Genomic DNA, 26,195 nt, shown 5'->3' with positions numbered 1-26,195 from the left:
TGGATACCTACTCCGTACAACAAGATGATATTTTCGAATGGCCTCTTTGAAATGATCTGAGCATCGGGAATGGAACGGCTGAATCCCGGCTTGCACACCCGCACGGAGCACATTGCAGCGACCCGAATGCTCCGTGATGGAGCTGTCGATCGTGTAGTGTCTACCTAAAGATCATCCATCTGACTGTCACACGGCGCCCGCCCGGGCAAGGATGGATGGGAGGATTCTGGACTCCCAGGTTTACGAGTATTGTGAGATTTTTCCGGGTCATTCTAGGGGCCAGGAGTCTGGGCGCCAACATCGCCTGGTCCCACAGCTCAACGACGATTTTAAGTGCCTCAAAACTAGGCAACTTATGCGATTGCGGACGATCAACATTGGTATCGGCATAAGACCAAAAAATACTCGTTGTGCTCCTTACCTGCTGGCCGAGAAATTCCCAAAATAGAGATAGAGAGCACGTTAACGGTAGCATAAATATTATGTAAAACCAATGTTACCATTAAAGCAACAAGCAAATAGCCGCCAAGTTGCCCATCTGCTGTAGATACATTTGAGAAGTTCATGATAACATTGGGATAATTCCACACATACACGCCACTCCCCTTATCGCTTCCCAATTGTAAAAGAGAGATTGTATCTTTTATGCACATTTTCACACACCACTCTCTGCTCTCTTTACAAGCATCGTAGACCGCCCCGTACCTTTCCAGGAGGGATTACATTTACAAGAGGAAAGCGAGACCGAGGACACCAGCAAGACCAGCGCCAGCACCGGCAACGACGCGGGAACCGGCACGGTGAAGTCAGGGGGAGCTGGGATGGTGTTGCTTGGGAGGTTTCCGGTACCGCTTGGCTGCTGGGGAGGTTGGACGGCAGTGCCGTTGGGAAGACTGGCGGGTTGACTGGGAGGGATGACACCAGTGCCAGTGGCAGCAGGGGGCTGGAGGAATGAGTTAGTGAGCAGTGACGGGTAAGCTTCCATGGGGTATATTCTATGGATACTCACCAGTCGTTGCACTCAGTGACGGTGGAGGTGATGATTGGGCGAGTAACAGTGCATGGGCAGTCGGTGATGGTGAGAGTGGTGCCTGTGTAAATATTGTTAGTGGGATCCTGCTATTATCTTTGGCCTCCAATTTTGCCAAACGCAACACAGCCGCGAAAACAAGGGGACGAGAGCGAAACTGACCTCAGTCACGGTGTAGGTGTTGGTGCCGTGGGTGAGGGTGGTTGGCCAGGGCAGTAGGTGGTGTAGGCAGTGACAACCTCAGTGACGACGGAGGTGGCATTGGTGTTGACGTAGCTCGCGGTGGCACCGGCGGCCAGGATGGCAGAAGCAGCGATGGAAAACGCATCTTGTCTAGAAAGGTCGGGATTGCCGATTAAACCAACGTAAAGATTAAAAAGCTCGGGGTGTGCGAGACGCGCGAGGTTATAAACTGGAGCGGTTTGGCTGAGCGAAACGAATGGACTCGGTTGATAAACGGAAAGGAGTGGACTTTTAGGATTAAAGAGCGGTGCAGGTTGGGATAAAAGAGAAAAGAAGAAGAGAAAGAGAGGGAGAAGAAGAGAGGGAAAGCGGACAGGGAAGCGAAGGTTTAAAGGGAATTTGGGGGTTTTGCGCGGGCTGCTAAAATAGGGGCGGTCACCGGGGGGGGGGGGCGCCGGGCTGCCCAATGGGAGCGTCGCCGTCCCTCTGCCGTGGTTATGCAAGGGGCGCAGAACAGCCAGCCAGCCATTGTGCGCTCTGTTTCTTTTTTCTTTTTTTTTTTTTTTTGGCTTTTGGTGCTTCATTTCGATCAAAACACAATAATTTCTCGCCTTCTGCACGTCTCTCTCTGGTCGCCTGGCTGCTGAATTCTAATAGGCCATCCATTCTGCCTTGTTTTCCCTGAGAGTTACACATCAACTCCAGCAAAGCACTGACTCAACTGTGGAAATGGCAAGCCATTGGCTTCGGGATTGGCATTCCACCCGCATGGCTGGTTGAGTTATTACGATAGTTTCTCCGTGTGTGTAAAGGTTCCATCCCGCCTTGGACATCTGGCAGCCCTCTGATGACATGTTCATTGGCAACGAGCCCACATTTACACACACACACACACAGAGAGGTGTGCCTATTAAATTTTGGGTGTTTGAAAACGAAACATCTGTTTTCCATCACTCCTGGGCAGGATTACCTCCCGTTTCAATCTTGAGTTACCATCGTTTCATTCCCTTAGCGCTGGGAAGCGTCTAGACCCTGATTTGGCAGATCGCTGGGCAGAGGGTTGCCAGCGTCTCGACTCCCCTCCCCTGGCTCGGGATCGCTCTCTCGTTCCTTTTGGCAAGCTAGCGTCCCCGCGATAGGATCAACCGGATTCGATAGTTGGCGCCACTTGTCAGGAACAGCCCAACACCCAAAGATCTCGCTTACGATTCGCCTTCTTCCCGACTCGTCATCCCCACCGAAAGGCGTCATTTACCAAACTTTTTCTCGACTTTTCTTTCTTTTTTTATCGCGATGATCGAATAACCGACTCTTTTGCTCTGGAAGTCGACATAAGAATACATAAAATATGCGGGTTTTTAACTCTCGCCACATTGGAGACTTCCCAGCGCAAGATGGAAAATCGCTGCTCGAACCGCGAATCGCAGAGCTGAAATCTGAGTTTGTTTATCCTAAAGGCTTCGTCAGCTTTGTGGGTTGATGAGCTCATGGCTTTCAAGCTGAGCGCTTGGGGCTTTTTTTTTTTGGTCGAGTCAGGTTAGCAACAGGAGAACCAGATCTCAGATCGAACCCCCTGTTCCCCATTCACCGTTGGACGACTGCAAACTCCTCCCTTTCGGAGTCCGGAATCTAACCCTCACTCGGAGAATTTTTTTTGTTGGAGAGCATGCATTGCACATTTCGTCTCTTGGATGACGGATGACTCTGCATGGAGCACACGCGTTCTATTTTAGAGATTGTCTAGTCGCGATCCACGGACGGCGAGATCAGCATCATGTCCCCTTTCAAGGGCCTCGCTTATCTCTTTGCGGAGCTTGTTCTCTGGAAAATCGCAGCTGATAAGCAACCCACTTTTGCCCCATGGCTCGCTGCATGCAGATGAGATAACTATATCGCTCACCTGCCTATTGAGGACTCCGCATGCATCGAAATAAGCGGATGATGGTGGCTTCAGAAAATTTTCACGTCTTTGATTTTTGATAACTTCGCGGCTTGAGGACTTACTCTGTAGAGAGTATGCGAAGTGTTTATTTTGTCATGCTGAAATGGCATGGCATGCTAGGGTACATCTCCAGCGTTGAGATCATCAAATAAATATTATGCGGACGTCCAGTGCCACAAAACACATAATGAAAGCGAATTTATGTTGCATCCAGAATCCGCGGCCCTGCTGTCGAGTCCGGTCTAGCCGGGCATGAGGTACGCCAGGGGTTAGCTACTGTCAGTCAATATGGGGGAGGGGGAACGGGACGGGTGAACTTCTCGTGAAAGAATGCCTTTCATATTTGTTGTTCATGCAAAGTAGCGTCTGCTTCTGGTTTGGATGGTTCTAAAGAGAGGGAAAAAAAAAAGAATAACAAAGGAAAGAATGGGCTGTATGTCCGCAAAAGCGCGCTTCCTCCACATGAACATAACAATAGGCTGTGAGAAAGTGACCAAAATTATCTGTCCCAATGAACAGGAGTGCGATGAAGAATGTGTTCGTGGCGTTGGATGGGTATCCGTGACCTGCCATCCGTCCATCACATCACAACACAACCATGTTTGCAAAGGAAGGGAAGTAGTAAACTTTAATTTCAAGTGGGTGATGGGTTTGTGATGAGGTGAAGCAACAATCCACAGAACCTTCCAGCCTTCATATCTGCGTGCTTTTTCTTTCTCTCTTTTTCCTTTTTTTCCCCATATTGCTATGGAGCCGAGACATTGTTTCATTCAGAGAGAGTGTTGATGGGTTCACACGGAAGAGTCGGGTAGCCTGAGATGCTCTCATTACTCTACACAAGGTAAAGAGACTCAATAATAAACAGCAGTTTTTCAAACGCTTTTACATACTCCAAGACGGGAGAGCGTTGCAGGAAGTTAAACACCAGCCCAGGATAATCACTAATTGGTTAAAGGGATTGAAGATCTCATCTTGTATGTATTTTTATGTACGCACATAAAGCAGATGCAGCAAAACACAACTTTTAGGGGACAGAAAAATCTTATACAAAAAGCTCCATAAAAGCTCTTCTCCGAGAACTCTTTCTTTGCTCTTTGACAAATCACTGAAGTCTATGAATTTTCAAGCCCACTCTTGAGTAACAATTGAACGACGAACACATGTCAAACTGGGCTAACTGGTAACGAGAGTGAGCATGGACTAGATTAGCACAAAGACTTTGCTCCCTCAGCTTGCTCGATGCGAGGGGGTTTACAACGACATTCGAATCCCTCCCGTCATGTCTGCGGCATGCCACTAGAAAACTCTTCGCGACAAAACGGTCTCGAGATGTTATAATAACCCAGTGGCAAGTGTCGTTTCTTTCAAGACACGATACACAACCTTTTTCTTTCCAATCAGATGAATTCAAATTGTCCCTTCAAAGGATGGTGAAGTGGACCCAGGACATATCAGCATCGCCCGCCAGATCAGCTTTTGAGAGACGGATAAGGCGAGGGCTGGTAACTGCCGAACAGGCCATCTCGTCATCTTGGATTTAGTTGTGTGAGGAAAAGAAGAAGAAAAAGAAGGGAAGAAAAAGAAGAAAAAAGGCCAGCGAAGATACCCGCGGGAAAGGGAAGGTTTGCACGCCCGGCAGCATCACGTGGAGGGGCGCTAAACCCGGGAGGGCAAGGTGCTCCCCGGGAAAGCCACTTCGGCCGACAAGCAGGCCAGAATGCTGTCATGGCGGGCGACTACAGAGCGCAGGGAAGCGCTTTGCTGCGAATCCATTGTGCTTTTATTCCTCCACGCCGACCTGTCTTGTCCTTTTCAGCTCCTTCTGGAGTGTCTAATTGCTAAAACTAATAAAAGATAAAATCCTGGTGCCAATGTCGGTCAATCGCTGCGGTCGCCAAGCTTCAAAGCTGCTCCGGTTATCTGGCGGGTATTCGAGAGTGGCCTGTGGGCTCAGATGGAGTCATCCTGCAAGACGAGTTGCTCAATGGCAGAGCGTTGCGTCTGTCCACACTGATGGCCATCAGAATGTATGAATGCGACTAGCCGCAACCTTCGAAGATGTCGCTAACTATCATGGCTAGATGCTAGCGGAGAAACTCGAGCAAGCTGATCCAACTGTGTATAAGATTATCCAGAATGTATGTGCCCCTGCCATTATGCCTGTTTGATTTTACACGATCCTAATTCCCATGCAGGAAAAAAGCAGGCAGAAACATTTTATCAACCTGATCCCCTCGGAGAACTTCACCTCCCAGGCTGTCCTCGATGCGCTTGGCAGTGTGATGCAAAGTCAGTTGTTGGCTCCAGCACGCCTTGCTTAACGGAATCTAACCATTGGCCGTAGATAAATATTCTGAGGGATACCCAGGTGCTCGGTACTACGGTGGGAACGAATTCATTGACCAAGCTGAGCGCCTCTGCCAGCAGCGCGCTCTGCAGGCATTTGGGTTGAACCCAGAAGAGTGGGGAGTGAACGTCCAACGTGAGTCGCCCGCAACAACGTCCTAGCATTGTCGTGCATCCAAAAATCTTACGCTTCACAGCCCTATCTGGATCTCCCGCCAACTTCTACGCATATTCCGCCGTCCTCCAGCCCCACGATCGCCTTATGGGTTTGGACCTCCCTCACGGAGGTCACCTTTCTCATGGCTACCAAACACCCACAAAAAAGATCTCCGCAGTGTCTAAGTACTTCGAGACGCTTCCTTATCGTCTAGATGAATCTACTGGTCTCATAGATTATGCCAAACTGGAGGATATGGCCACATTGTACCGACCAAAACTCATTGTTGCAGGAACATCCGCATACAGCAGGCTGATTGATTATCCCCGCATGAAAAAGATTGCTGACAGCGTTGGAGCATATCTGCTCAGTGACATGGCCCATATTTCTGGGTTGGTTGCTGCTGGTGTCATTCCATCGCCATTCCCACAGTCAGATATCGTCACAACTACGACACACACAATCGCTCCGAGGGCCACGCGGCGCCATGATCTTCTACCGGAAGGGTGTCCGTAAACACGATGCTAAAGGAAATCCTATCACGTATGATTTGGAAAACCCCATCAATGCCGCCGTGTTCCCTGGCCACCAAGGTGGGCCCCACAACACACAATTACCGCCCTTGCCGTTGCTTTGAAACAAGCCCAGAGCCCAGAATTCAAAACATACCAGCAAAGTGTATTGGAAAACGCAAAGGCCTTGGCAGCCCGCCTCGGTAACTCTACAAATAGCGGTGGCTTGGGCTACAATATCGTGTCTGGTGGTACCGATAACCATCTTGTTCTCGTCGACCTGAAAACCGTGGCGTCGATGGCGCACGCGTGGAGAGAGTTCTCGAGCTCTGTGGTGTGGCAAGTAACAAGAACACCGTGCCAGGTGATAAGTCTGCAATGAAGCCCGGTGGTCTCCGAATGGGCACACCGGCCATGACTTCCCGTGGCTTTGGACGGAGGACTTCTCTCGCGTTGCTGATATTGTTGACCGCGCTGTCATCATCACGCAGAAGCTTGACAAAGCCGCCAGAGCTGAAGCGGAGGCCAAGAATCGGAAGAACCCCACGAGCTTGAAGGCATTCTTCGAATACCTCGGACAAGGAGAGGAGGTCTCGGAGATTGTACAATTAAGAAAAGAGGTTGAGGACTGGGTGGGAACATTCAGCCTTCCGTGGACTGAGGAATAGTTAGAGTGTGATCCGAGCGATACGTATATTTCTTAAGTACGGATGATGGATGATGACGACTTAACCCTTTTTCGCCTGTATCCTGGCCTTTTTTTTGTCATGCTCTTCTTAACAAGATGCGAGATGTGCTGTTACTTTGTCACCTGTATAAAATGGACGACCTTTTTTGATATTTTATTTTTGGAAATCTAGTCTCCCCGAGATCTCTTGATAACCCGGTAATTTGGGTGTAGAGCCATTTGAGAAGTATTGCTTTGGTAGGCTACACACTTTTTGATTCCCCTGATTGATTCCACGCCAGACATCTCGCTTGGAGCTGCGAAGTGGTTTGGATGATGCCGCAGAATCCAGCTTCAGCGAGCGATATACATGCGGATCAAAGAGAAGTTTGAAAATGTGTTGCTTTCGACTTCTACTCCGGCTCTCCTCAGGTGCTGGCGGGAAAGGAAGGGACAGCGATTGAAACCGGAATGTTGACGCTGAAGGTATGGCTTGGCTAGTGGAAATGCTGCAGGATGCATTTGCATTTAAGGCGATTGGGAAGATAGTTAGCCAGGTCTACAAGAGCAAGTTGTATGTAAAGGAGCTTGTGGAGGAGATTGAGTTAGTGGATCGTTTGCAGCAGAGTAGGTATTTTTGGGAAGGGACAGCGCTTTGCAAGCAACAAAAGCCATTAAGGCAACAGATAAAAAGGTGGATACGGATCCGTAGCTGATTGGAATGTAAAGGATGAGTATTTTTTTTCCGTTTAATTGAGGTATCTCCAAACATCATTATTAAACTATAGTGATATTATTATTCGTCAACCCTGGCCACTCTGACGCTTTTATTAGCTGGCTGTAGCAAAAGAGAAGCTTTTATAGTCAACTCACCGAGTTTGGTGTGCTCCGAATTTGTTTTTGAGACTTCGACTTCATCACCAATTTTGATATGGGAACCTTCGCAGCCTCTGCCTAGAAATCCGTAGCGTCCAAATATAGGGCTGTATTTTGTCCCCTGATCGATCCTCCTATCCTTCATGAGCTTCTTCAAGACGGCACCCATCTCTCCAGTCCCAGGGCTCCAGTGTCAAAGTCAATGTTGATGCTAATACATCTCGCACAGTTATTCGTCAAAACCAATGTATATCATCTTTCACCTTGAGTTCGCGCCAATAATCTTCTTCAAACTCCTTAGGCGCACCTGAAATAACGATATTGGGCCGGAATTTGGTTATGTCCATTTTTTCCGGCAGTCTGGCCGACACATTGTCCAAAGAGGACTCGGAGACCACGAGATATGGTGCCACATCCGCAAATGTGATACTGTCTGGATCATTTGTATCTTTTCCGACCCAACCACCAAGAGAAGTGACGTTCTCGGCCACACGCGATAACCAGCCACTCTGGTTTTCTCTTGTTCCGCATTTGGGACATATTCCCCAGAACGGTTCTCCTGTTGTCGCCGATGTAGGCAAGGATGACGTTGAAGCCGAAGCAGTCAGAGAACCAAGAGTTATATTGCTCTCCCATATCATAGGCATGTGTCGGACTTTGGTGCATAACAACTTTGAAGGTTTTCAGGTTGTCAATACGAGGCTTCAAGGGTATATCCAACGTCTTAATGCAATCCTTGTCATTCTGACTCATGGGTTGCCGATATGTTACGATGATCTTTCCATCCTGGCCTTGGGCATCGTCGGGGAAGACAATGTCCGTTAAAAACAGCGCCATTCGGGGGAAATTCGGGACGTGCATGTTGACCAGGCGGCCGTCCTCTTCCACTTTAAGGAGCATAAAATGGCGGTCGTGAGGAAATCCATGAATTGTCAGCTCAGATTCGGAGAGGGCAGTTGGCCGGAGGGACTTGATGGGATAGACGTAGAGCTATAGAAGGAGGAGAGCATAATCTAAGCAAGACCATCCAGCTACCTAACTACTAGACATGGGATTGATAGATTGGATCGTAAATTCAGATAGAATTGGTGTGAACGGCACATCAAGGAGCTATGATATTCTACTTACCTGGCTTATCTTCATACTTGCGGCGTACTTAAGAGCTATATACTTTGGGTGCTGTAAGTTCTTAGAGACCCAAGGGTTGTGATCAGGCGACGTTGGGCTGATGGGCGAAGAGGGGCCTTCATATAGGGCTGTCCCACCTTTGCCAACGCTCACGGTACAACAGGGCCGACTAGCCCCGGACAGGGCGGCTCTGGGGTATCGGCTGCTTTGTCAGCCTCACAATACCCGACCTGGACAACTCCGGATTGAATTGCCCTTTTAGGAAACCGGGTCGCTCCCCGGTCGCTTTGGCTGTCAGGGGAATGCTGACTCAGCACACGTTTATCTCCACGTGATCTCGTTGTGGCCAGATGACTGCGCCACATGGCTGTGTGTGTGGCTGGAACATGAAGGCTGCCACATGATGACATCATCCACTGCATTTCCACACAAACCGGGGCTGATTTGCATGATTGTTGGTGCGAGTGAAAAGGCGGCATGATGTTGATGCTGCATGCTCTTGAGTTGCAGCAGCTGGTAACCGTTCTGCTCGGCCTTTAGGGGAGAAAAAAAAGAAGGTCTGCCTCTCCACTAAGAAGATACGTGTCGACAGCTGATTTCCAATGCGGATTGTGGTAGCTCTAGGGAACAATGTATCCCTTTCCAAAAACACCAGGCATTTTTGCGTTTAGATTTCCAAGGTTAACCATAGCGCAGCCAAAACCGTGGACGCCTTTAACCGTTAGCCGGCTTTTTGCATGAATCATCGGTGTATGTGCTCCTGCTGTTCTTGAGCATTCTCCATGTACAAATATCATCAAAGCTTCGCGTCGTTGACCGGTGGTTTGATGGCGTTGGCATGTAGGCAGGGTTTTGGGCTGTAACGGCCTCGTCGCTTGGAAGCGCCCTGTCACGACCGACCTTGTTCCTGGGCTTGCATGCAGGCCATTTCTTCGTGTTGTGATTCGCCTTTCGCAGGCTCCCTCCCACCATCGTCTTTCGTTCAACCAACGAGATCGTTCCATTACCAAAATAAAATAAATCAGACTTCGCCCTCCTTCTAGAATCTCGTTGTCATTCTTATCCACCGCCCTCCAGCCCGTTTCCTTGAATTTCAACTCTCTGTTTCCTGCAAAGCCTTTATCACCCCTGTTCGAGAGGAGAGACACAAGAGTCATAGATTTTTGTGCTCAGGTCGGCCATCGGACTGTGGGGAAGCTTATCTAAGGAGCGGCGTAAGGCTGAAAAGACGGTCAGCGCTTCATTTCCACACATTGACATCCATTTCGCTCTTCCACCATGGAGAACGTCACGGCGACGACGGTACGTCGAAAAGACACCACGAAGGGCCCGCCGCTGCGGATACTGTGCCTCGGTGAGTCGTTCTTGTTAATTCGCTCCGCAAAGGTGGCGCAACATCCAGACTCCTGCGCTTGCCAATGCCAGAAACCTAAACTAATGTGTGCTGTGCGCTTCGATTTTAGATGGCGGCGGAGTGCGTGGATATTCGATGCTAATCATCCTCCAAGAGTTGATGTACCGAGCATACGTAGAGTCGGAGGGAACCGCACCGCGACGTGATCAAATACCTAAACCATGCGACCACTTCGATCTCATCGCTGGAGCCGGAACCGGCGGGCTCATCGCTTTGATGCTGGGCCGTCTGCGGCTTGACATAGAAACATGCAAGAATATCTATCCTCGCCTGACGAAATATGTCTTTGAGACGGACAAGACAATTGCCGGCATTCCGTATCGATCAACATTGTTCAAGGCATCAAGGCTGGAACAAGCAATCCGTCAGTGCGTTCGGGAATACACAGTCTCTGAATCAGAAGGAAATGATGGAAGCTCGCCGTCACTTTCAGGAAGCAATTACATGGATACCGCTTTGTCGTGCCCGTCGTCCACCAGCGTCGCATCCGCCCTCCCACCAAAACGGCTGAGCCGATCCAGCGCACATCTATCTCGCACTTTGAGTACCAGTAGTGGGCAGCTGTCACCTTCGCCGCCGCTCTTGTCGCCGACCATGACGAGTCGGTCGCCTTATTCCACCATGAATGAGTCATCAAGATGGGGAAATCCTGACGCTTTATTATATGACAATAGAGAAAATCGGACGAAAACGTGAGTGGCCCCGTTCCATTATCAGTATCCAGACTTGAGCTTTCCATCCCAATAGTCATAAAGGGATTGATGGGCGAGACTTTTTTGTGGATCTTGAGCGTCGATTATGTCAGTTTTGTTTTATTTTACTGATTCCCTTTTTTTTTTGACAGAGCTATAACTGCGTATTTCAAAGGAACACCCAGAAATGGACCCGCGACACTTCTACGTTCGTATGATTCGAGAAAGGAGCCTCCTCCCGACTTCAACTGTACGATATGGCAAGCAGGGCGTGCGACGGGCGCAATGCTTCATCATTTCAAACCTATTCAGATAGGACAGCAGGTCTTCCTTGATGAAGGAGGCGGAAAATTCAACCCATCCCCGCAAATACTCGACGAAGCAACTGTCAATGAATGGCCGGGACGAGACGTCGGCATTTTTGTGAGCGTTGGTACGGGCAAACGGCCTTCCGGGACAAGTAATAGGACGCATGAGTGGTGGAAAGATGTCTTCGTAGAGTTTGCAGAAGCGCGGCGAAACCTGATTTCCAAAATCGAAGGATGTGAGACGATCCACCATACATGCTAAAAGAGCATCTCGCGAAAAGAAATGTACCGAAAGAAAACTACTGCCGTCTAAATGTCGAGATCGGTGTTGGAGAATACGGAATGAATGAGTGGAATCGCCTGGCAGAAATCAGCACCAATACGCGAATATACCTGGCGAAGAACGAAGTTCAGAGGATGACCCATGATGCAGCGGTCAAATTAGCCAGAATACATCGAACACACCGTCGCATTGAGGCCCATGCAGCTGCAATCGCCGCAGCAGAAGCCCGCGAAACTACCTTGATGATGCGTCCTTTACCTCCTCCTCCACCACCGCCCCAGCGACCGATTCCTCCAATTCCATCCCATCCTCCGCAAATTTCCCCGAATCAGTCACCCACAACGTTGCGTCGGCCTTCTCACCCTTCTCATACACAGCCGGTCTACGAACTCCCGGCGATAGAACTCCCTGCGGATCCAACTCCCATTTCACAGTTCACAGCACCTCCGAGCCAGCCCAAAAATCCCTCGCGCCTCTCCCACATTAGCGTCTCACCACCAGGCAGTAGACATAGCATGGATCAATCTCACACAAGCTCTCCACGCGTAAGCAGCGATACCTTTATCTCCGACGCTGCTCCACCACGCCCGCCGAAGACGCCAATGCCACAAGCAGCAAGGCCAGTAAATACTGTCAATAATACCACGCCTAATAACGATATATCGAGAACGTGATTATCTCTATGCCTTCACCAACACAAGGCGCAAGCAGACCAATCGGCACGACGGCTCCTAACTCGAATAAATGGAAGCCACCGTACCCGACGATGGGCCGCCTCCGCCGGTGAATAAGTTTCGCAAGCCAACGTCTAATTCACGAGGTTAATGACTTTCTACGGTTTTATAGTTTCACTTCTTTTTGGTTTTCCACCTACGCAGTACTCAGGGTTGTTTAATGTCATGAAGACACAAAGTGTTTATGTTGTAAATACCGAGTTAGCACCTTGCAATGGCTCCTTTCCTTCTGATTTCAGGTGGAATATTATGAATTTTTGTTTTACAGCATGAATAGCATGGGATGTTTTGGCTTTATTCCCTTTTTCATTCTTTTTGCCTTTTTTCTTTTTTTTTTTTTTTTTTTTCCTTTTTACGGGGGAGGCCATAATGCTTTCGAAAAGATGAGCATGCTGTGCGCTCTGGGGTATTATGGAGTTATGTTGCATAATGCTAATTTCGTCTGTTCAAATTTCAGAACTCCCTAATGAAGCTCAAATTGTACAGATCTATGTTAAGCATTCCCCCCTTTTTTTTCTCTTTCGTCAGTGTTTTGCTCCTTTTTTTTTAATGGCTCTTTTGTTATCCCGGCGAACGGATCATGTGCTTGCTAGGTCTCGAAATCGCCATATCTAAAGTCCTCGCATATGCGCCCTTGAGTTTTAGACTTTTATCACTCTCAGAATAAGCACCTCGCAAACAGACGTTGCGGCGCATATTCAGAAGTTGTCCTTCGATGAATCCATATTAATTCTTTGGTTCCTCTCCGCTTTCGCCCTAGTCTGTCCCTCATGTTCCTGGCCATTGATTTGCTCTTCTTGGCAGTCCTGCCGCTGGTCACAAGCGCGATTCTCGACTGCGTTGCCCTTGTTTCCCCCTTTATATTGCTGGCATTCCAGGAACTCTTGAACTTGGTGGCAACCCTGTTCATTCGGACTATTCTTCATCTCCTGTGCCTCTTGTCCATCGACTTCTCGGTGTCCCTCCTGTCCCGCGTCTCGGTCATATAGAACTTCTCCCGAAGCCGATGATCCTGCTTCCCCCCAAAGAGCCATGCCGGCCTCAAACAGCGCACTGCCAAATCTCTCCGCGATTTTTCTGTAGATCGCGTCTAGGATTTCAACATCGCTAGTAACCCTTGCACCGACCCATTCAGTTGGAACGTTCCACGAAACGGGAAATTCCGCTTGACCGGCGCGAAATGAAGCTTGGATATTCGTAGAGGGTGTTCCAGGCTGCGAAGACGGCGGAACATGCAGCGCAAATGGGCTGGGAGGAACCGATACATGTAAACGGTGTGGATGGATGCGATGGGTCGTGAAAAATTGGAGCAGCTGAATGGGGGGTGCAGGGTGACCCGACAAGTGTTGTTTCGCTTGGATGATATTTCGCCCAGAGCAGTGAAGTGAGCTTGAACACCGGCTTCGTATTCCGGCTTGATCGCGAAGTTGCGGTATGCAAGGCCCTGAGTGAGGACGGCCTCCCAGCCATTGGTGTCGATCGGCAGCGCGGTTGGGATGGGCTGCGGGTTGAAGTCGTCAACGTACACAACTTCAAGAGACTTGTTGCTGAAAATCTGAGGTGCCTTTCCAGACTGAGCAACGCGCTCCAGAGTATTGATCGCAATATGGAGCTCGACGAAGTGTCGGAGATGCGAGAGAATAGGCTCCTCTGTGAATTGAGAGGAGTGTGAGTTGTTGGGCTCTTTCCTGCGCATTGCTTGGAAGCACCACATACCTTGTCAGGGATCATCGCGCCCCAGTCTTCAATTATTTTCAAGGCGTCGTCCCCTTGTTCAAAACGCGATATGCAGATTCCAAGCGATCCATCTTGGCTGGAAAGTCTGGGTGTAACACAATGCTTGCGGGGTCACGGCCTTGCTTGGTCAACAAGTTCGCAGAATCGCACACCCAGTCGTATTGCTCGATAAGATAAGTCAAAGGCTCAAGCCACCAGTGGAATTTTGGATTGAAGTCCTCGAGCTCGTCTCCGACTGTGTCCACCATGATAGCCTTAAACCGCGACATGTCGTCGTAGGACTGATGGATCCACTTAAGCCACCGCTTGAAACACTGACGGTAAACAAGTCGCATCAGACTATGATAGGTGTCTTGTGGCATGGTGGGTGGCCTGGCCTTTTGAGCATCCGGCTCTCCCTCGGGTGTTCACGCTCAAATTCCTCCTTTTCAATGTCGAAGAGCTCATAATCTTTAGCCCGTTTTTGCAGGAGGTTCCAAATATCCTCGAGAAAGATGGTTTTGGAAGCTGTGACTTTCTGGTTTGTCGATATGTATATGACCCCGCGCGCTTCGAAGCATCGGGATCTTGGTCAAGCTGGATACCAACTGCATAAAGTTCTCCAGGACGACCATCCAGTAAATTGTTGCCACGGCATCCTGGACTGTGAACTTTTCTGCAAATTTGTCGGCAGGACAGTTGGCAAAAGCCCGATGGCGTTCACTCAGTGGTTCCACATTGGTAGTGCTTGCTAAAGTCACCAAATGGTTGATGTCCCTGGCAAGAGCTTGCTTTTGTTCAGTTTCATCATCCATCTTCACTCACCTGGATGAAGTGAAAAAGGCCCTAAAGATCGGGACCTCAGGAGGAAATAGAGAATGTCAACAGCTGAAGTGCAGGAGTTGAACAAGGGCAGTATATGAGACGAAAATCACAAATGTGCAAGCAGCAATGAGGAAACCTCTGCCATGCAAGCTCATAGCAGAATGAAAGAACTTAGAAAAGTGAAAACAGCAGGAGAGAAAAAAGAGAATGAAAGAAGTTGACGACATAAGCAGGCGGGGGTGAAAGGACGACATCACCATGGGAACTCATTATGCGACGCCGAGCATGATAGCAGAGTGCAAGCTGAGAACTTCCACACTCTTGTCACACCTTGTGAAGGATGCTGCAGTGCAGTTTGATATATGTCCATTTCTCTAGGGCGATTTTACAGCATACATGACCAATCCAGGGGCCAGGAGATCAAGGATTGTCAGCGCAGTCGTTGCACACCCTTTCCCTTTATTTGCGTTGAACCTCAACAAATTAGCATAGAGCACTGGCAACATCATGAACGGAACCTGCTAAGCAGCTGGTATCTGTAGAGCGAAGTAAGATATGCCTTGCGCCCCAATGAGTTAGGTGTCTCCCAAGGCCCATCGCAAGGCACAAAATCAATTCAGTGTTTCCCAGGTGTCTGAAACGACCGACATGACAGCGGCTTCTTTGCCCTTGTGAGCTTGAAGCCCTGGGAAAGTCGGATTTGATAACTAGCAGTGAGATTAGTACGAATCGCTATCCTTGAGTTTGATATTATCATCTCCCTCCTTTTCATATCGTGTTGGTCATTTCTTTTGTTTTTCTGTTTTCACCGACCAAGCGCTTGTGGCTGGTGGTCTAGAGCTACCTAGCCACCCCAAAATAGCAACCGGACCCACTACCAGCCACCTAGATAAGATAAGATGGATTACTTAAGAAACTCTCTGATGTTGACAGCGCTGGACGCAGCGTTTTTCTGCTTCAGCCACGATGTCTGTAGAACGAGTTATATGATTCTTATGTTACCGCTATGAGATGAGATTAGGTTGTCGATCTGCTTGCTCCGCAAAATTTCTCCCAACAAGCCACCGTCTGAGACGAGATATCTATCCTTCTCCCTCTTATCCAACGTTTGAACACGGCGAACCCTCTAACGTATATCGGCGTCCTAACGGCCGCCACGGCCTACGATCAGGCCGCCGGCGCCAAATTCCAGCGCAACGATGCCTGAGCAGCTGTTGGATGCTATATCCCTGGCTGCGCGGTCCGGGGGTTTGGCAGGCGATGTCGGGAGTCGACCACCCGTTTTCAAAGCCGTTGGCATCTCCTTGGCCGTGGCATCGGGCCTATTTATTGGCGTCTCATTCGTCCTGAAAAAGGTCGGCTTACTCAGGGCAAATGTCAAATACAATGAGGAGGCCGGGGAGGGTTATGGATATCTCAAGATTTTTACTGGTGGGCTGGCATGACGCTGATGATACTGGGAGAAATATGCAATTTTGTGGCGTATGCATTCGTGGATGCCATTTTGGTGACACCATTGGGTGCATTGTCTGTGGTGGTGACGACGATTCTATCAGCTATCTTTCTCAAGGAGCGATTAAGCTTTGTGGAAAAGTCGGCTGTTTCAACTGTATCATCGGATCGGTGGTGATTGCAATGAATGCACCACAGCAGTCGTCGGTTTCAAACATCCAGGATATGAAACGCTACGTTATTCGGCCCGTATTTCTTACCTATGCCGGAGTCATCATCGTTGGCTGTACTGTCGTGGCGATTTGGGCTGGTCCCCGCTACGGAAAAGAAGCATGTTCGTGTATCTGTCTATTTGCAGTCTAATTGGTGCATTGAGTGTTGTTGCTACTCAGGTTTGGGTGCAGCCATTATTGCCCAGATATCTGGACAGCAGCAATTTAAGGAGTGGTTCCTTTACGTTCTGTTAGGTTTTGTGATAATAACCCTATTGACCGAGATCATCTATTTAAATGTAAGGCTCTGTCTCGGAAATACTGCTACTATTTGTCAGTGGCCGTTAGTTAATGACTGACCGTTCGAACTAGAAAGCTTTGAATGTTTTTAATGCCGCACTGGTTACTCCGACTTACTATGTTATATTTACCAGCGCCACAATTATTACATCCGCCGTTCTATTCCAAGGTTTCAAAGGCTCTCCGATAAGTATAACCACTGTCGTCATGGGCTTTCTCCAAATATGTACGGGAGTCGTGTTGCTGCAGCTGTCAAAATCTGCCAAAGATGTGCCAGATGCCGCCATATTCAAGGCGACTTGGATCAAGTTCGAGAAGTTGCTGAGCAGGAGCAACCCGAGTCAGAGCCGAAAGCAGATGCTATTCGAGGTACTGCTGCGATTATCCGCCGCATATCAACACCGAGACAGAAGATGGAAAGGGATGAAGCACTGCGATATCAAAGCGAACGGAAGCTCGATGAGTCATGGTCACCTGGAGAAAATGAAATAATTGAATGGGATGGCCTCAGAAGAAGAAGAACCGTTCTCAGTGCCGGACCAACTGCCACACCGCGGCGGACAAAAACGCCTCGTCCACCTCTGGGGATGTCGCGATTTCCAGAAGACGACGAAGATTCAGAGCCCAAATCAAGAACTGGGAGGTGGTTTTCTGGACAGTTTTCGGAGCCGCACATCAAGCGGTCGCTCTTCGAGGAAGCCGAGCGAGGATTCGCAAAGCACCGAAACTCGAATGTGCTCTATCGAATTAGAATCGATTCACGACCGTTCCCGGAAGAACGTCGATGGTCAGCATAGATACACCGAAGTCAAAATTACCCTGCCACTACTCTTTTAGAACCATTCCAGTACGAGAGTCAAAAGCGAATGCGAAGCGGCACTGTAGGATCTGTCAGGTTTGCGGATGACGTGAAGACCATCGATGATAGCCCTCAGAGACAAAGGAGCAGATCGCCACCCACCCCGCCAGCACATCGCCAATTCTCTTTCCAGAGACTTTTCCACCGCGAAGGGTCTTCCGCTCGTGCTGATATCTCCAGCGAAATGTCTCCTAGCCGAGACAACAGATTTCTTGGGTTTTCGAATTTCAGGGCCCACCGTCAGCCTCCACAGCAGCGACGAGTTACAAAAACGCAACCGAAGAAGAAGTACTTGGACTTGTCAGAGATGGGGCCATGGACACGGAGATCCGTCATGATCGGAGTCGTACCCCATCGCCAACACCATCCATCCTTGAATCAATGAATGAGAAGCCGTTTGGTGAAAGTAGTATGTCCTATCCTAGCCGATCGCGCCGCTCCTCGTCTACGTCGTCGTCGTCATCTTCAGAATATCACCGTTCATCCGACCGTATTCCATCATATGTTAAAGGAGACGATCATCTGTATAATGTCGTGCGTACCTCCGCACCCGATCCTTTCTCAGCTACAGACCAAGATAACCCCGCCGGAATATCTGAACTACGCGTCCTCCATAATCCGGACAATGAACGCTCCTTAACGGCTGGAACTGATAACGTCGCTCACCCGCCCGCCTCCTACCAGCGACCACTCGTCCAAGGCCGAGATCTACCACCGATACCCGTCGAAACTACCCGATCCGATGGAACATCCCTCTTTGACCCTCCACAAATGTTTACACTACAAACCCGAACATTTCAATTCCTCCACTGCCGCCTGATCCTCGTTCCATTCCCTCCGCTCCGCCGTCCATCTCTTCTGACATGGACAGTGTAGAAGAGGAAATTCTCGAAGACCATGATGATAGAGATCGAGCGGGCTCGAGAAACCGTGGCCCCACGAGTTTGTCGTCAAGCAACGGAGTGGCTTTCATCTAAATAGCTCGTAGTTTTCCAAAACTGAATGTTTATATGCATTAACTATTAATATCTGATATGCTCTGGGAGAAGCATGTTATATTGATTGTTGTAGGTAGGTACCTCGTACATGTGCTGTACATCCATACATGCATGCATAGCGGTTACAAAGAAGGGTCTAAATAATAATATTGCGATAAAGTTCGGTACCCTATTTCCGGTGCAATTTGGTCCACACGTAGAAATCATCGCAGATTCAAATCACTTGCTAAAGAAAGTCAGAGACTTGTTGTATTAAATCAGGCTGAGCACTCAGTATTCTCGGGTTCTTTGGACTCTATTCGCCTCCCAACAACCGAAGATATCCGGAGATTTCTTTTTCAGGAATTTCTTAACCCAATCTTTACCCGGTGGATTGTTATATTGTTCATTCGAAGGATTCGGCTTGACAGTCCATGGACTCCGGGGGTGAGAGAGAAACCCTTGAAGGTCCTGCTCCATTATCCATTCAACTAGAATTTGCTCTTGTTCAGGAACGTTGATGCTCTTTTTTTGATGATTTGTGTGTCCTGCTCTTCGACTGCGGATCGTACTTCGAGGAATGCCATACACGGCCGCGGCGGCTCGTTCTGATTTAATTTGACTAGATTCAAGAGCTTCAATAGCAAGAGAAATATTAACTTCACGATTTAAATCCACTTTGAGAGGAATTTATTGATTTCTAATACGTTGAGATTAAAATTTCAAACTACGTGAAGATTTTACATGTGGACTAAATTGGTGAGGGGTTGGACTAGAAATAATAGGGAGCTTATGCCTTTTTTTTTTTTTTTTCGGGCGAAACACTACAAAATGGGCTGCTTTCATTATCTGTTAAAATTGGTTTGGTGCTTTTGTTGAAAATCTAAATACCACTGCAGCAGAGATTGATCATCCAGTGAATACATTGTGTACTGCGTACCTCTGGGCAACTTTCCCATAAACAAATACTCCGTCCTCGCCCCATAAATTCTCCTCACACAGAGCTGTTGAACCAAGCCACACGGGGATGCACAGGGTCAGTTCCATGTGTTACCTTCAATAACAGCCTCTCAGGCATGCAATTCAGGACTTGAACTAAACATGGCCTGTTTAAAAACACCCAAATCTTCTCGCTAATCCTTTGAAGATCCAAAGGGAATCAAAATACTTCCAAAAAGAAGTAATCAGACAGAGATTAAAAAAAAAAAAAAAAAAAAAAAAAAGAAAAAGAAAGGTAGTGTATATGTGTGTATATATATGTCCATATATCAAACCAAATTAAAAAAAAAAGCGACAGGGCGCCTATGTCCATGTTTTATCTCCTGGGGGCTTTGGGGGAATTCCAACAGCAAAGCCCAGGAAGGAAACAAGAAACGAAAATGGAATGAAAAACATACTAAAAAAAAAAGAAGGGAAAAGTTCATTGCTTTGATACATGCAAAATAGATCGAAGGGGCCAGAGTAGTAAACCTCCCCTTCCTCCCACACAAGCTAACAACCAACAAGAAAAAGGAGATTAAATTAACAAGAAAGCCGCCATGGAAAGCCTCTGCATAAGAGAAAATCAAGGCTCAATGGAGAAAAGGTTTCTGAAAATTTCACAAATTGCCGCCCATGCAAATTACCATCTGGAGGGGTGCTAGCATGACCAAGTGAGTATCATATGCAGGACGATAGAGGAGGAAGCCAGTATATACAAAGCATGCCACGCTTCGAACAAAATAAAAATAGCAAGGGGAAAAAAAAAACAAACGGGAAAAGGACAAATAGAGATTCTCCAGGGGGGGTTCACTGGTAAGTATAGAAAGGATAAATGAAGATGAGTTCATAGTTCATCCGTCACTAGATGAAAAGCTGGTGTTGTTGACGCCGTGTTGTTCGAAGAGCTTCTGGCGGATCTGAGTGAGGATCTCTGCGTCTTTCCGGAGACTGGGAGATATGTGTCTGCTATGAAGAAGAAATTTGATTGTCCGATCGATGAGTTCGCCGAGTCTCTTTCGATCGACAAATTTGAAAGTCGAGATGTATACGTTGCGGCAAGGACGAGAATATTTCCGAATTGCCTTTTAAGGGAAAAAAGAACAGTTAGTTATGTCGCCAAATTTGATGGTATGACACGTACGACTTACGCGTGAGCAGTTCCAAAAATATTCGTCACGATAGGTCGTCCTTCAACATTATCAAAAGCGACGGTGCTATGCATCGCAGCCTCAATGCACGCTACGCAAGCAGCATGTAGTTTAGGATCCAAATCTTTCTCGAACGGAGGTTGCGGAGGATCCTGGCTGGAGGTTATCCGGGGTGGTGGAGGCATCTCCCCGGACCAGCGATCGATATTTTCAACTTGTTGCACATGCGCCAGGGCGGGCGAGATTTGCGAATTTGCGCTCGACACGACTGAGGGCGCAGGCGATTCCGCTGGGCCGGTGCTGTGGGTCTTCGCTATCATGGGGTGCAGAGCATGATGCAACAGTGGTCGATGAATGATGTATCTGGCTCCATAGTATTTACCGCGCATCCGAGCTATATTAATATCCCTCGCTGGTGGGTCTGAGTCGTCCCATTGCATGGCTTTTGGCAAACCACTCCGCCAATATTCCAGCATGTCGCTCAAAGCTTCTTGAATCGTAGTTGTCCATCGCGTCCTCTTTTCGCCGTTGGCTGTTTCTAGACGGACGTGTATGTTAGTTTGTTTTCGATTGGAGCTCCAATTGCCCGCAAAATAAGAATTATGAAATTTAGATATAATATATATATAATATATATAAAACAAACTTACTCTCGGTTTTATACAAATTCGTATGCACACGATTCAAGACCTTTCTTAAATGAATCTGGGCCGAGTAATACATCATCATCAGCGTATCTGGTGCCTCGATCTCATTCGGGATCGAGTGGGCGAAGACTGCCTTGGGAAACTCCATGCGGCCTTCCAATCGGCTGATGCCACTGGCAGGGAGGTCAAGCTCAGCGAGGATATCACTGGAGTTTCGGTGAGTAAAAGGTAGAGACCTTTAGCTGAAGAAAGGCTGGGAGGTGTTTACCTTTCAAGTTGCAGACACGTCCAGAACGCAAAAGTGATCAAGTCCTTCCGTGGGCCATCGGGCATCACCTCAAAGCTCCGCCTTGACACAATGAGTCAGTAAATGTTATTCGAAGCTCCGGAAGGGTTACAGAAGAAAAGCTATTACTCACGCTCGAACCAAAACTTGACAGGCTCGAGCTGCTTGACTAATCCACCCGTGGCTGGCAAAAGGGTGAGCGAGTTGCCCTGTGTACAGCGCAGCAAGAAGACATCCCTGCGCGTGTGCAAGGTCATTTCCACCCTGGAGGTTACCCAAAATATCAGACGCAAGAGCATAATATGCCATTCCTGGAATAACATCCATGTTCTTGAGGTTAGGGTCGGAATGATCGCTGCCGGAATAGCTCCCGGATCGTTTCCAGCCCTGGATATTGTTCGGAGAGCGACTCGTGGGAGAACGGAATGCGTTTGTTGAAGGCATGGCCGAATCCATGGTGACAGGCGACACGGCGGAGGTCACGTATGGTAATTTACTTGGCGGGTCCGGGATGGGACCTGGCAGCTCCGTTTTCCACGAGCATATGGCACCGAGGGCCAAGACGAGAAGGACAATCGCATTGTCCATAGATCGTTGAATCGGAGGACAACTGGCGCCCATACTGTGGTCAGAGCCTGGGGATTCGAGTTCGGTATAGCCGGACGCGACATCGACAGATCGTTTCCGTTTTTGAGATCTGTTCAAAGTGTTCATCGAATCGTTGGCTACGATGTGGCCGAAGGGAGGAGCAGCAAAATGGCCCCTTTTGGGAGGACTGTATGCATTGACAAAATCTTTGACCATGATTGCGAGATCGGTGGACCTGAGGAACGGATGGAGGATGTGCATGTTTTCCATATAACTCTTGTGATATGCGTACACCATCCACATCGAGATCGAGTGCGCCGGCACTGTTGAGTCCTCCGATCTGGCGCTCCTTAGGAATCTTGGACACACTGTTCCCTTGGAATATCTCAAAGCCTGTTCCCCACCCCGAGCCGCAAAACTGAAACATATCTTCATCGCGTGGACTCGACGAGCTGACGATGGGGCTGAGGGGATATACACTGGTGCGAACGCTGCCGCCTCCCTCGCCGCGACCATAGGGTCGAATGGGACCGCGCGACTCCTCCAGTCGCATAACATAGTCGTCATCGATCCTGTCGGGAATAAGCTTCTGTATTGATGGCCACAGAAGCAGTTTGTGCGCTGCGGTTGTGTGCTCGATCGGGATGGAGAGTTCGTCGTCGTCAGCCTCAACTTGGATGTCCCCTTGCTCCTGCTTGACAGCGTCGCTAGCCAGCTTTCGGATAGCTTCACGGGTTCCATCTCGGCACCCTTTCCCTGCTGAGGAGTAGCGGCATTTTGAACCGGCTGTTTCAGCTCCGGATCAGAGATTGAACTTGAAGGCTTTGTTCGGTTCGCCCTTCCTAGGAGAGCGTCTAGCTTGTCGGTATGAGCCTTGAGCAGCTTTACGACCTCGTCGATCTTCTCAATGTTCTCAAATTTGTCGAATCGATCGTCGATCTGTTGAAGCCTCTCGAGTAATATCTGAGTCGATCTCTCGTGCCTTCATCGTGAACGGGAAGAGCAAAAAAAAGCAAAACTTGGTCAGGTTTGTCTTCCCCGCGTGCGACAATGTCTCGGTAGGTATGGCACTTACTTATGGGAGGAACATCTTTATAGACACACTGAACATTACTATCTTTACAATGCCCACAGGAAGGCCGACCTTCGTCACACTTGGCTTTTCGCGCTCGACATTGATCGCAAGCCTAAGATCGAATTAGAAAATGGCCGTAGGACGAATTTTTTTTTTTTTTTTTTTTTTAAAAAAAAAAAAAGGTTTTTGATTCTAAATTTTCAAGTTAAGGGTATTACTGAACCTGTTGTGCTCTGGTAGTTCTCCGCTGCCGCTGGCTATAAGGAACATTGGCCTGCGCGAAGTAATAGCCTGCATCGTACGCAGCGGCACCGGGAGGCATGTGCGCGCCAGACCCGTAGGGTCGATGTATTGGAATACCGTCCGGAGTCGGCGGGGGAGGAGGCATCATCTGTAGGCCGCGAGGTGGCTCGGCGTTTCCATGACCGTCGCTGGGAGGGCCATAGGGGAAGGAAGGGCGATATTCGGTGGTGGGAGTGGGCGGGAGACTGGAGGAAGAAGGCTCGTGGGAATTGCCGTTTATAGGGCGAAATGAGGGATCGGAGTGGGTTCTTGGGGCCCAGATATACTGGGGGGGCGGGAATACATATCCTGCGGGTGATGCGATCCTTCTCGGGGTGGACCGTTGAATGCGGGATGGCCGCGCTGATCAGCATTTGCGCCTTCGAAAGGAGGATACGGACGGCTCCAAGGCTCAAACTGGGAGCGGGGAGGCGGGAGGGTGTGGGAGTGCTCCGGCGGAGGCAATGGGCGAGAGGGTCCCGGAGGTTGTTGCTGCTGCTGCTGCGGTTGTTGCAGCGGCGGAGGCTGTTGTGGATGTTGGTTCTGTTGTTGGGAGGGAGGGGGCGGTTGTGGTGGTGGTGGTGGTGGTGGAGCAGAGAACGAAGCTATCTGTTTGGGCTTCTCATCCGTGGCAGCTGATTCCATCGTCTTCATTGGATGAAACACGTTGGGCCATCAGCAAGACAAGAATGTATGTTACGGGCTTGAAAAATTATATTTCCTCGGGTCAGGGAAAAAGGGGTGTTGTGTGGGTTTAGAGGAGACGGGGTTCCAGCTACGAGAACCTGGAGCAGACGGGCCTCGACAACGATATCATGGCCGAATGGGACGAGCGACCGCTCAGGCCAGAGAGGGTCGAAGGAGTGAGTGAGCACGCAGTGGCGGCCGGATTGGAGGGACAAACGGGCGAAAGCAAACGCGGCAGGGCGGTCTGCGGCGAATTGAACTCAATGGTGATTTTCCTCTTTTCTTTTCTTTTCTTTTCTTTTTTCTTTTTTTTTTTTTAAAATATTGGGGGGGGTGGGAAAAAAAAAAGGAGCAGTCAGGTACCCGGTATACACAAGCTCAGGCACCGCAGGAGAGTTTTCCGGGGGATGGCAACAAAAAAACAAAAAGCAACCAGAACCAGGCCTTGGGACGAGTGGCAAAAAAGAAAAAAAGAGGGTTAAGATTTCCGTGCGTGGGACCCAGGAATGCGGCCACCCGCAGCTGGGGATCCTTCAGGACACGGAAAGCTTGCTGGCGAGCAGTGGATGTATGTACGTATGTATGTATGTATGGGTGGATGGATGGATGGCAACACCAAGAGAAAACTGAAGGGGTCTTACGCGAGCCAGCGGTTTCGGTGCGCGCCGGATTAGGTTGGAGGACAAGGGGAGCGCTCGCGGGGATAAACCTTGCAGTCGGGGATGGGATGGAGGGAGGGAGGGGGAAGAGCGGGAGGCGAGAGAAGAGCAGCGGACGAGAGGGAGATCAGCCAGCGAGCAGGCAGAGGAGTGAGGTGGTGGTGGTGGAAAGGAGAGGGTGAGAGAGAGGCTCTGGCGAGACGAGAGGAGTGAGAGAGCGAGCGAGAGAGAGAGAGAGAGAGAGAGAGAGAGCGGAAAAGAGAGTTCAGACAATCCCGTTACGAAGAGATCCACCGAACTAAGATCAACGAACTCTCGCATTGATCAGGAATGGCACCCTGGCCTGGCCTGACTGCGCCGGGAAAAAAATAACCACCAGCAGCAGCAGCTCGTCGTTCCCATCCACAGTCCGAATCCTCCAGCTGAAGCGATCGCTGCTGGAAAACCCGCCTGTCAATTGCTTCATCTGCTGCAAGGGTGCGCAAAGGGCAGCTTCACGATCCATCACCCGTCGCCGCCCCCCGTCACGTCACCGTCTCCAACGACTCCAACGACTCCAACGACGACGACAACGGCGACAACAGCTGGCTTCGATGTCAATCTGAACGCCGACTAGCCCAAACCTAACTCAGCTGTAGAGACCAAACTTGTTCGGCCCATTCACCTCGCGTTCTGACAAATAATGGCGTCAAACTCGTCACTTTTTCTGCTTCGGCCATTTTTACTTTCTGCATTTCTTTTTCTTTACCTGTTTACCTTTTTCTTTTTTTTTTTTTTTTTTTCTTTCTTTTTTCCCCGACTACAGTGTAATGATCACCTCTACTCCGTACTGGCTAGGATTTGTCGCGTTTCATATTACTCCATCGAGTCTATCCTGCTGATGATAAAAGCCAATGATGCTGGTGGTGGTGATGGTGATGGTGATGGTGATATGAGAAAGCTATTGTCGTGGTGTGACTGGGGAGGGGGAGCGAATGGCATACGAAGCCGAGCAGATCCATTCACCATTGACTATGTAGTGCTGTTGACTAGTTAGCTAACTCAGATTCGCCGTTCAACCCGACAGCTCTCACTCTCTCTCTCGTCAGATCAACGGAGCTGCAGCTGGTCGATCAGAACACACGAAAAAAAATCCGGAGTCTATGTGTTCTATTCGCTACCGCTGACCAAGCAAAAGGGAGAGCAGCTAGAATCATCGACGATTTTCTGATCAGTTACAAATTAAAATA

At 49.0% G+C, this 26,195-nt stretch overlaps 12 protein-coding genes across 12 annotated transcripts; 6 read left to right on the top strand and 6 right to left on the bottom strand.

Annotated features, from left to right (window-relative positions):
* Nucleotides 1–655: 655 nt before the first annotated feature.
* Nucleotides 656–985, bottom strand: D8B26_008412 (uncharacterized protein; the record flags this gene model as incomplete). The annotated part of the gene is made up of 1 exon (XM_066125859.1): nucleotides 656–985. One exon carries the CDS (start codon nucleotides 983–985, stop codon nucleotides 656–658), a length of 330 nt encoding a protein of 109 aa, XP_065981943.1.
* Nucleotides 986–4,280: 3,295 nt separating this feature from the next.
* Nucleotides 4,281–7,040, top strand: SHM1_2 (glycine hydroxymethyltransferase shm1). The gene is made up of 5 exons (XM_003066148.2): nucleotides 4,281–5,182; nucleotides 5,237–5,293; nucleotides 5,351–5,444; nucleotides 5,500–5,637; nucleotides 5,699–7,040. Exons 1-5 carry the CDS (start codon nucleotides 5,027–5,029, stop codon nucleotides 6,172–6,174), a joined length of 921 nt encoding a protein of 306 aa, XP_003066194.2. The 5' UTR covers nucleotides 4,281–5,026; the 3' UTR covers nucleotides 6,175–7,040.
* A 574-nt stretch (nucleotides 7,041–7,614) lies between these two features.
* Nucleotides 7,615–7,882, bottom strand: D8B26_008410 (uncharacterized protein; the record flags this gene model as incomplete). The annotated part of the gene is made up of 2 exons (XM_066125858.1): nucleotides 7,615–7,655; nucleotides 7,711–7,882. 2 exons carry the CDS (start codon nucleotides 7,880–7,882, stop codon nucleotides 7,615–7,617), a joined length of 213 nt encoding a protein of 70 aa, XP_065981942.1.
* Nucleotides 7,883–7,962: 80 nt separating this feature from the next.
* On the bottom strand, nucleotides 7,963–8,856 carry D8B26_008409 (uncharacterized protein; the record flags this gene model as incomplete). Its single annotated transcript, XM_066125857.1, has 2 exons — nucleotides 7,963–8,703; nucleotides 8,842–8,856. The coding sequence occupies 2 exons, from the start codon at nucleotides 8,854–8,856 to the stop codon at nucleotides 8,152–8,154; spliced, it is 567 nt and encodes a 188-aa protein (XP_065981941.1). The 3' UTR covers nucleotides 7,963–8,151.
* A 1,263-nt stretch (nucleotides 8,857–10,119) lies between these two features.
* On the top strand, nucleotides 10,120–11,517 carry D8B26_008408 (uncharacterized protein; the record flags this gene model as incomplete). Its single annotated transcript, XM_066125856.1, has 3 exons — nucleotides 10,120–10,195; nucleotides 10,305–10,947; nucleotides 11,100–11,517. The coding sequence occupies 3 exons, from the start codon at nucleotides 10,120–10,122 to the stop codon at nucleotides 11,515–11,517; spliced, it is 1,137 nt and encodes a 378-aa protein (XP_065981940.1).
* A 155-nt stretch (nucleotides 11,518–11,672) lies between these two features.
* D8B26_008407 (uncharacterized protein) lies at nucleotides 11,673–12,212 on the top strand (the record flags this gene model as incomplete). The annotated part of the gene is made up of 1 exon (XM_066125855.1): nucleotides 11,673–12,212. One exon carries the CDS (start codon nucleotides 11,673–11,675, stop codon nucleotides 12,210–12,212), a length of 540 nt encoding a protein of 179 aa, XP_065981939.1.
* Nucleotides 12,213–12,970: 758 nt separating this feature from the next.
* D8B26_008406 (uncharacterized protein) lies at nucleotides 12,971–13,968 on the bottom strand (the record flags this gene model as incomplete). The annotated part of the gene is made up of 2 exons (XM_066125854.1): nucleotides 12,971–13,585; nucleotides 13,669–13,968. The coding sequence occupies 2 exons, from the start codon at nucleotides 13,966–13,968 to the stop codon at nucleotides 12,971–12,973; spliced, it is 915 nt and encodes a 304-aa protein (XP_065981938.1).
* Nucleotides 13,969–14,026: 58 nt separating this feature from the next.
* D8B26_008405 (uncharacterized protein) lies at nucleotides 14,027–14,803 on the bottom strand (the record flags this gene model as incomplete). Its single annotated transcript, XM_066125853.1, has 3 exons — nucleotides 14,027–14,290; nucleotides 14,350–14,526; nucleotides 14,594–14,803. 3 exons carry the CDS (start codon nucleotides 14,801–14,803, stop codon nucleotides 14,027–14,029), a joined length of 651 nt encoding a protein of 216 aa, XP_065981937.1.
* A 1,209-nt stretch (nucleotides 14,804–16,012) lies between these two features.
* D8B26_008404 (uncharacterized protein) lies at nucleotides 16,013–16,258 on the top strand (the record flags this gene model as incomplete). The annotated part of the gene is made up of 1 exon (XM_066125852.1): nucleotides 16,013–16,258. The coding sequence occupies one exon, from the start codon at nucleotides 16,013–16,015 to the stop codon at nucleotides 16,256–16,258; it is 246 nt and encodes an 81-aa protein (XP_065981936.1).
* Nucleotides 16,259–16,448: 190 nt separating this feature from the next.
* D8B26_008403 (uncharacterized protein) lies at nucleotides 16,449–17,574 on the top strand (the record flags this gene model as incomplete). The annotated part of the gene is made up of 4 exons (XM_066125851.1): nucleotides 16,449–16,599; nucleotides 16,658–16,776; nucleotides 16,850–17,003; nucleotides 17,072–17,574. The coding sequence occupies 4 exons, from the start codon at nucleotides 16,449–16,451 to the stop codon at nucleotides 17,572–17,574; spliced, it is 927 nt and encodes a 308-aa protein (XP_065981935.1).
* Nucleotides 17,575–18,017: 443 nt separating this feature from the next.
* On the top strand, nucleotides 18,018–18,512 carry D8B26_008402 (uncharacterized protein; the record flags this gene model as incomplete). Its single annotated transcript, XM_066125850.1, has 1 exon — nucleotides 18,018–18,512. The coding sequence occupies one exon, from the start codon at nucleotides 18,018–18,020 to the stop codon at nucleotides 18,510–18,512; it is 495 nt and encodes a 164-aa protein (XP_065981934.1).
* A 1,926-nt stretch (nucleotides 18,513–20,438) lies between these two features.
* Nucleotides 20,439–24,265, bottom strand: D8B26_008401 (uncharacterized protein; the record flags this gene model as incomplete). The annotated part of the gene is made up of 8 exons (XM_066125849.1): nucleotides 20,439–20,676; nucleotides 20,743–21,280; nucleotides 21,393–21,595; nucleotides 21,658–21,738; nucleotides 21,809–23,202; nucleotides 23,387–23,450; nucleotides 23,557–23,889; nucleotides 23,925–24,265. The coding sequence occupies 8 exons, from the start codon at nucleotides 24,263–24,265 to the stop codon at nucleotides 20,439–20,441; spliced, it is 3,192 nt and encodes a 1,063-aa protein (XP_065981933.1).
* Nucleotides 24,266–26,195: the final 1,930 nt, after the last annotated feature.

This window comes from Coccidioides posadasii, chromosome 7 (genome assembly GCF_018416015.2).
Source record: "Coccidioides posadasii str. Silveira chromosome 7, complete sequence".
NCBI lineage: Eukaryota > Fungi > Ascomycota > Eurotiomycetes > Onygenales > Onygenaceae > Coccidioides > Coccidioides posadasii.
This window is presented reverse-complemented; position numbering and strand designations above follow the sequence as displayed.

What these genes read in the sequence shown, in the direction of transcription:
- SHM1_2 (XM_003066148.2), top strand. Translation starts at nt 5,027, where the DNA reads ATGTCGGTCAATCGCTGCGGTCGCCAAGCTTCAAAGCTGCTCCGGTTA. An exon ending in TGTATAAGATTATCCAGAAT is followed by an intron (nt 5,294 to 5,350) that starts GTATGTGCCCCT and finishes ATTCCCATGCAG; the next exon opens with GAAAAAAGCAGGCAGAAACA. An exon ending in GCTTGGCAGTGTGATGCAAA is followed by an intron (nt 5,445 to 5,499) that starts GTCAGTTGTTGG and finishes CATTGGCCGTAG; the next exon opens with ATAAATATTCTGAGGGATAC.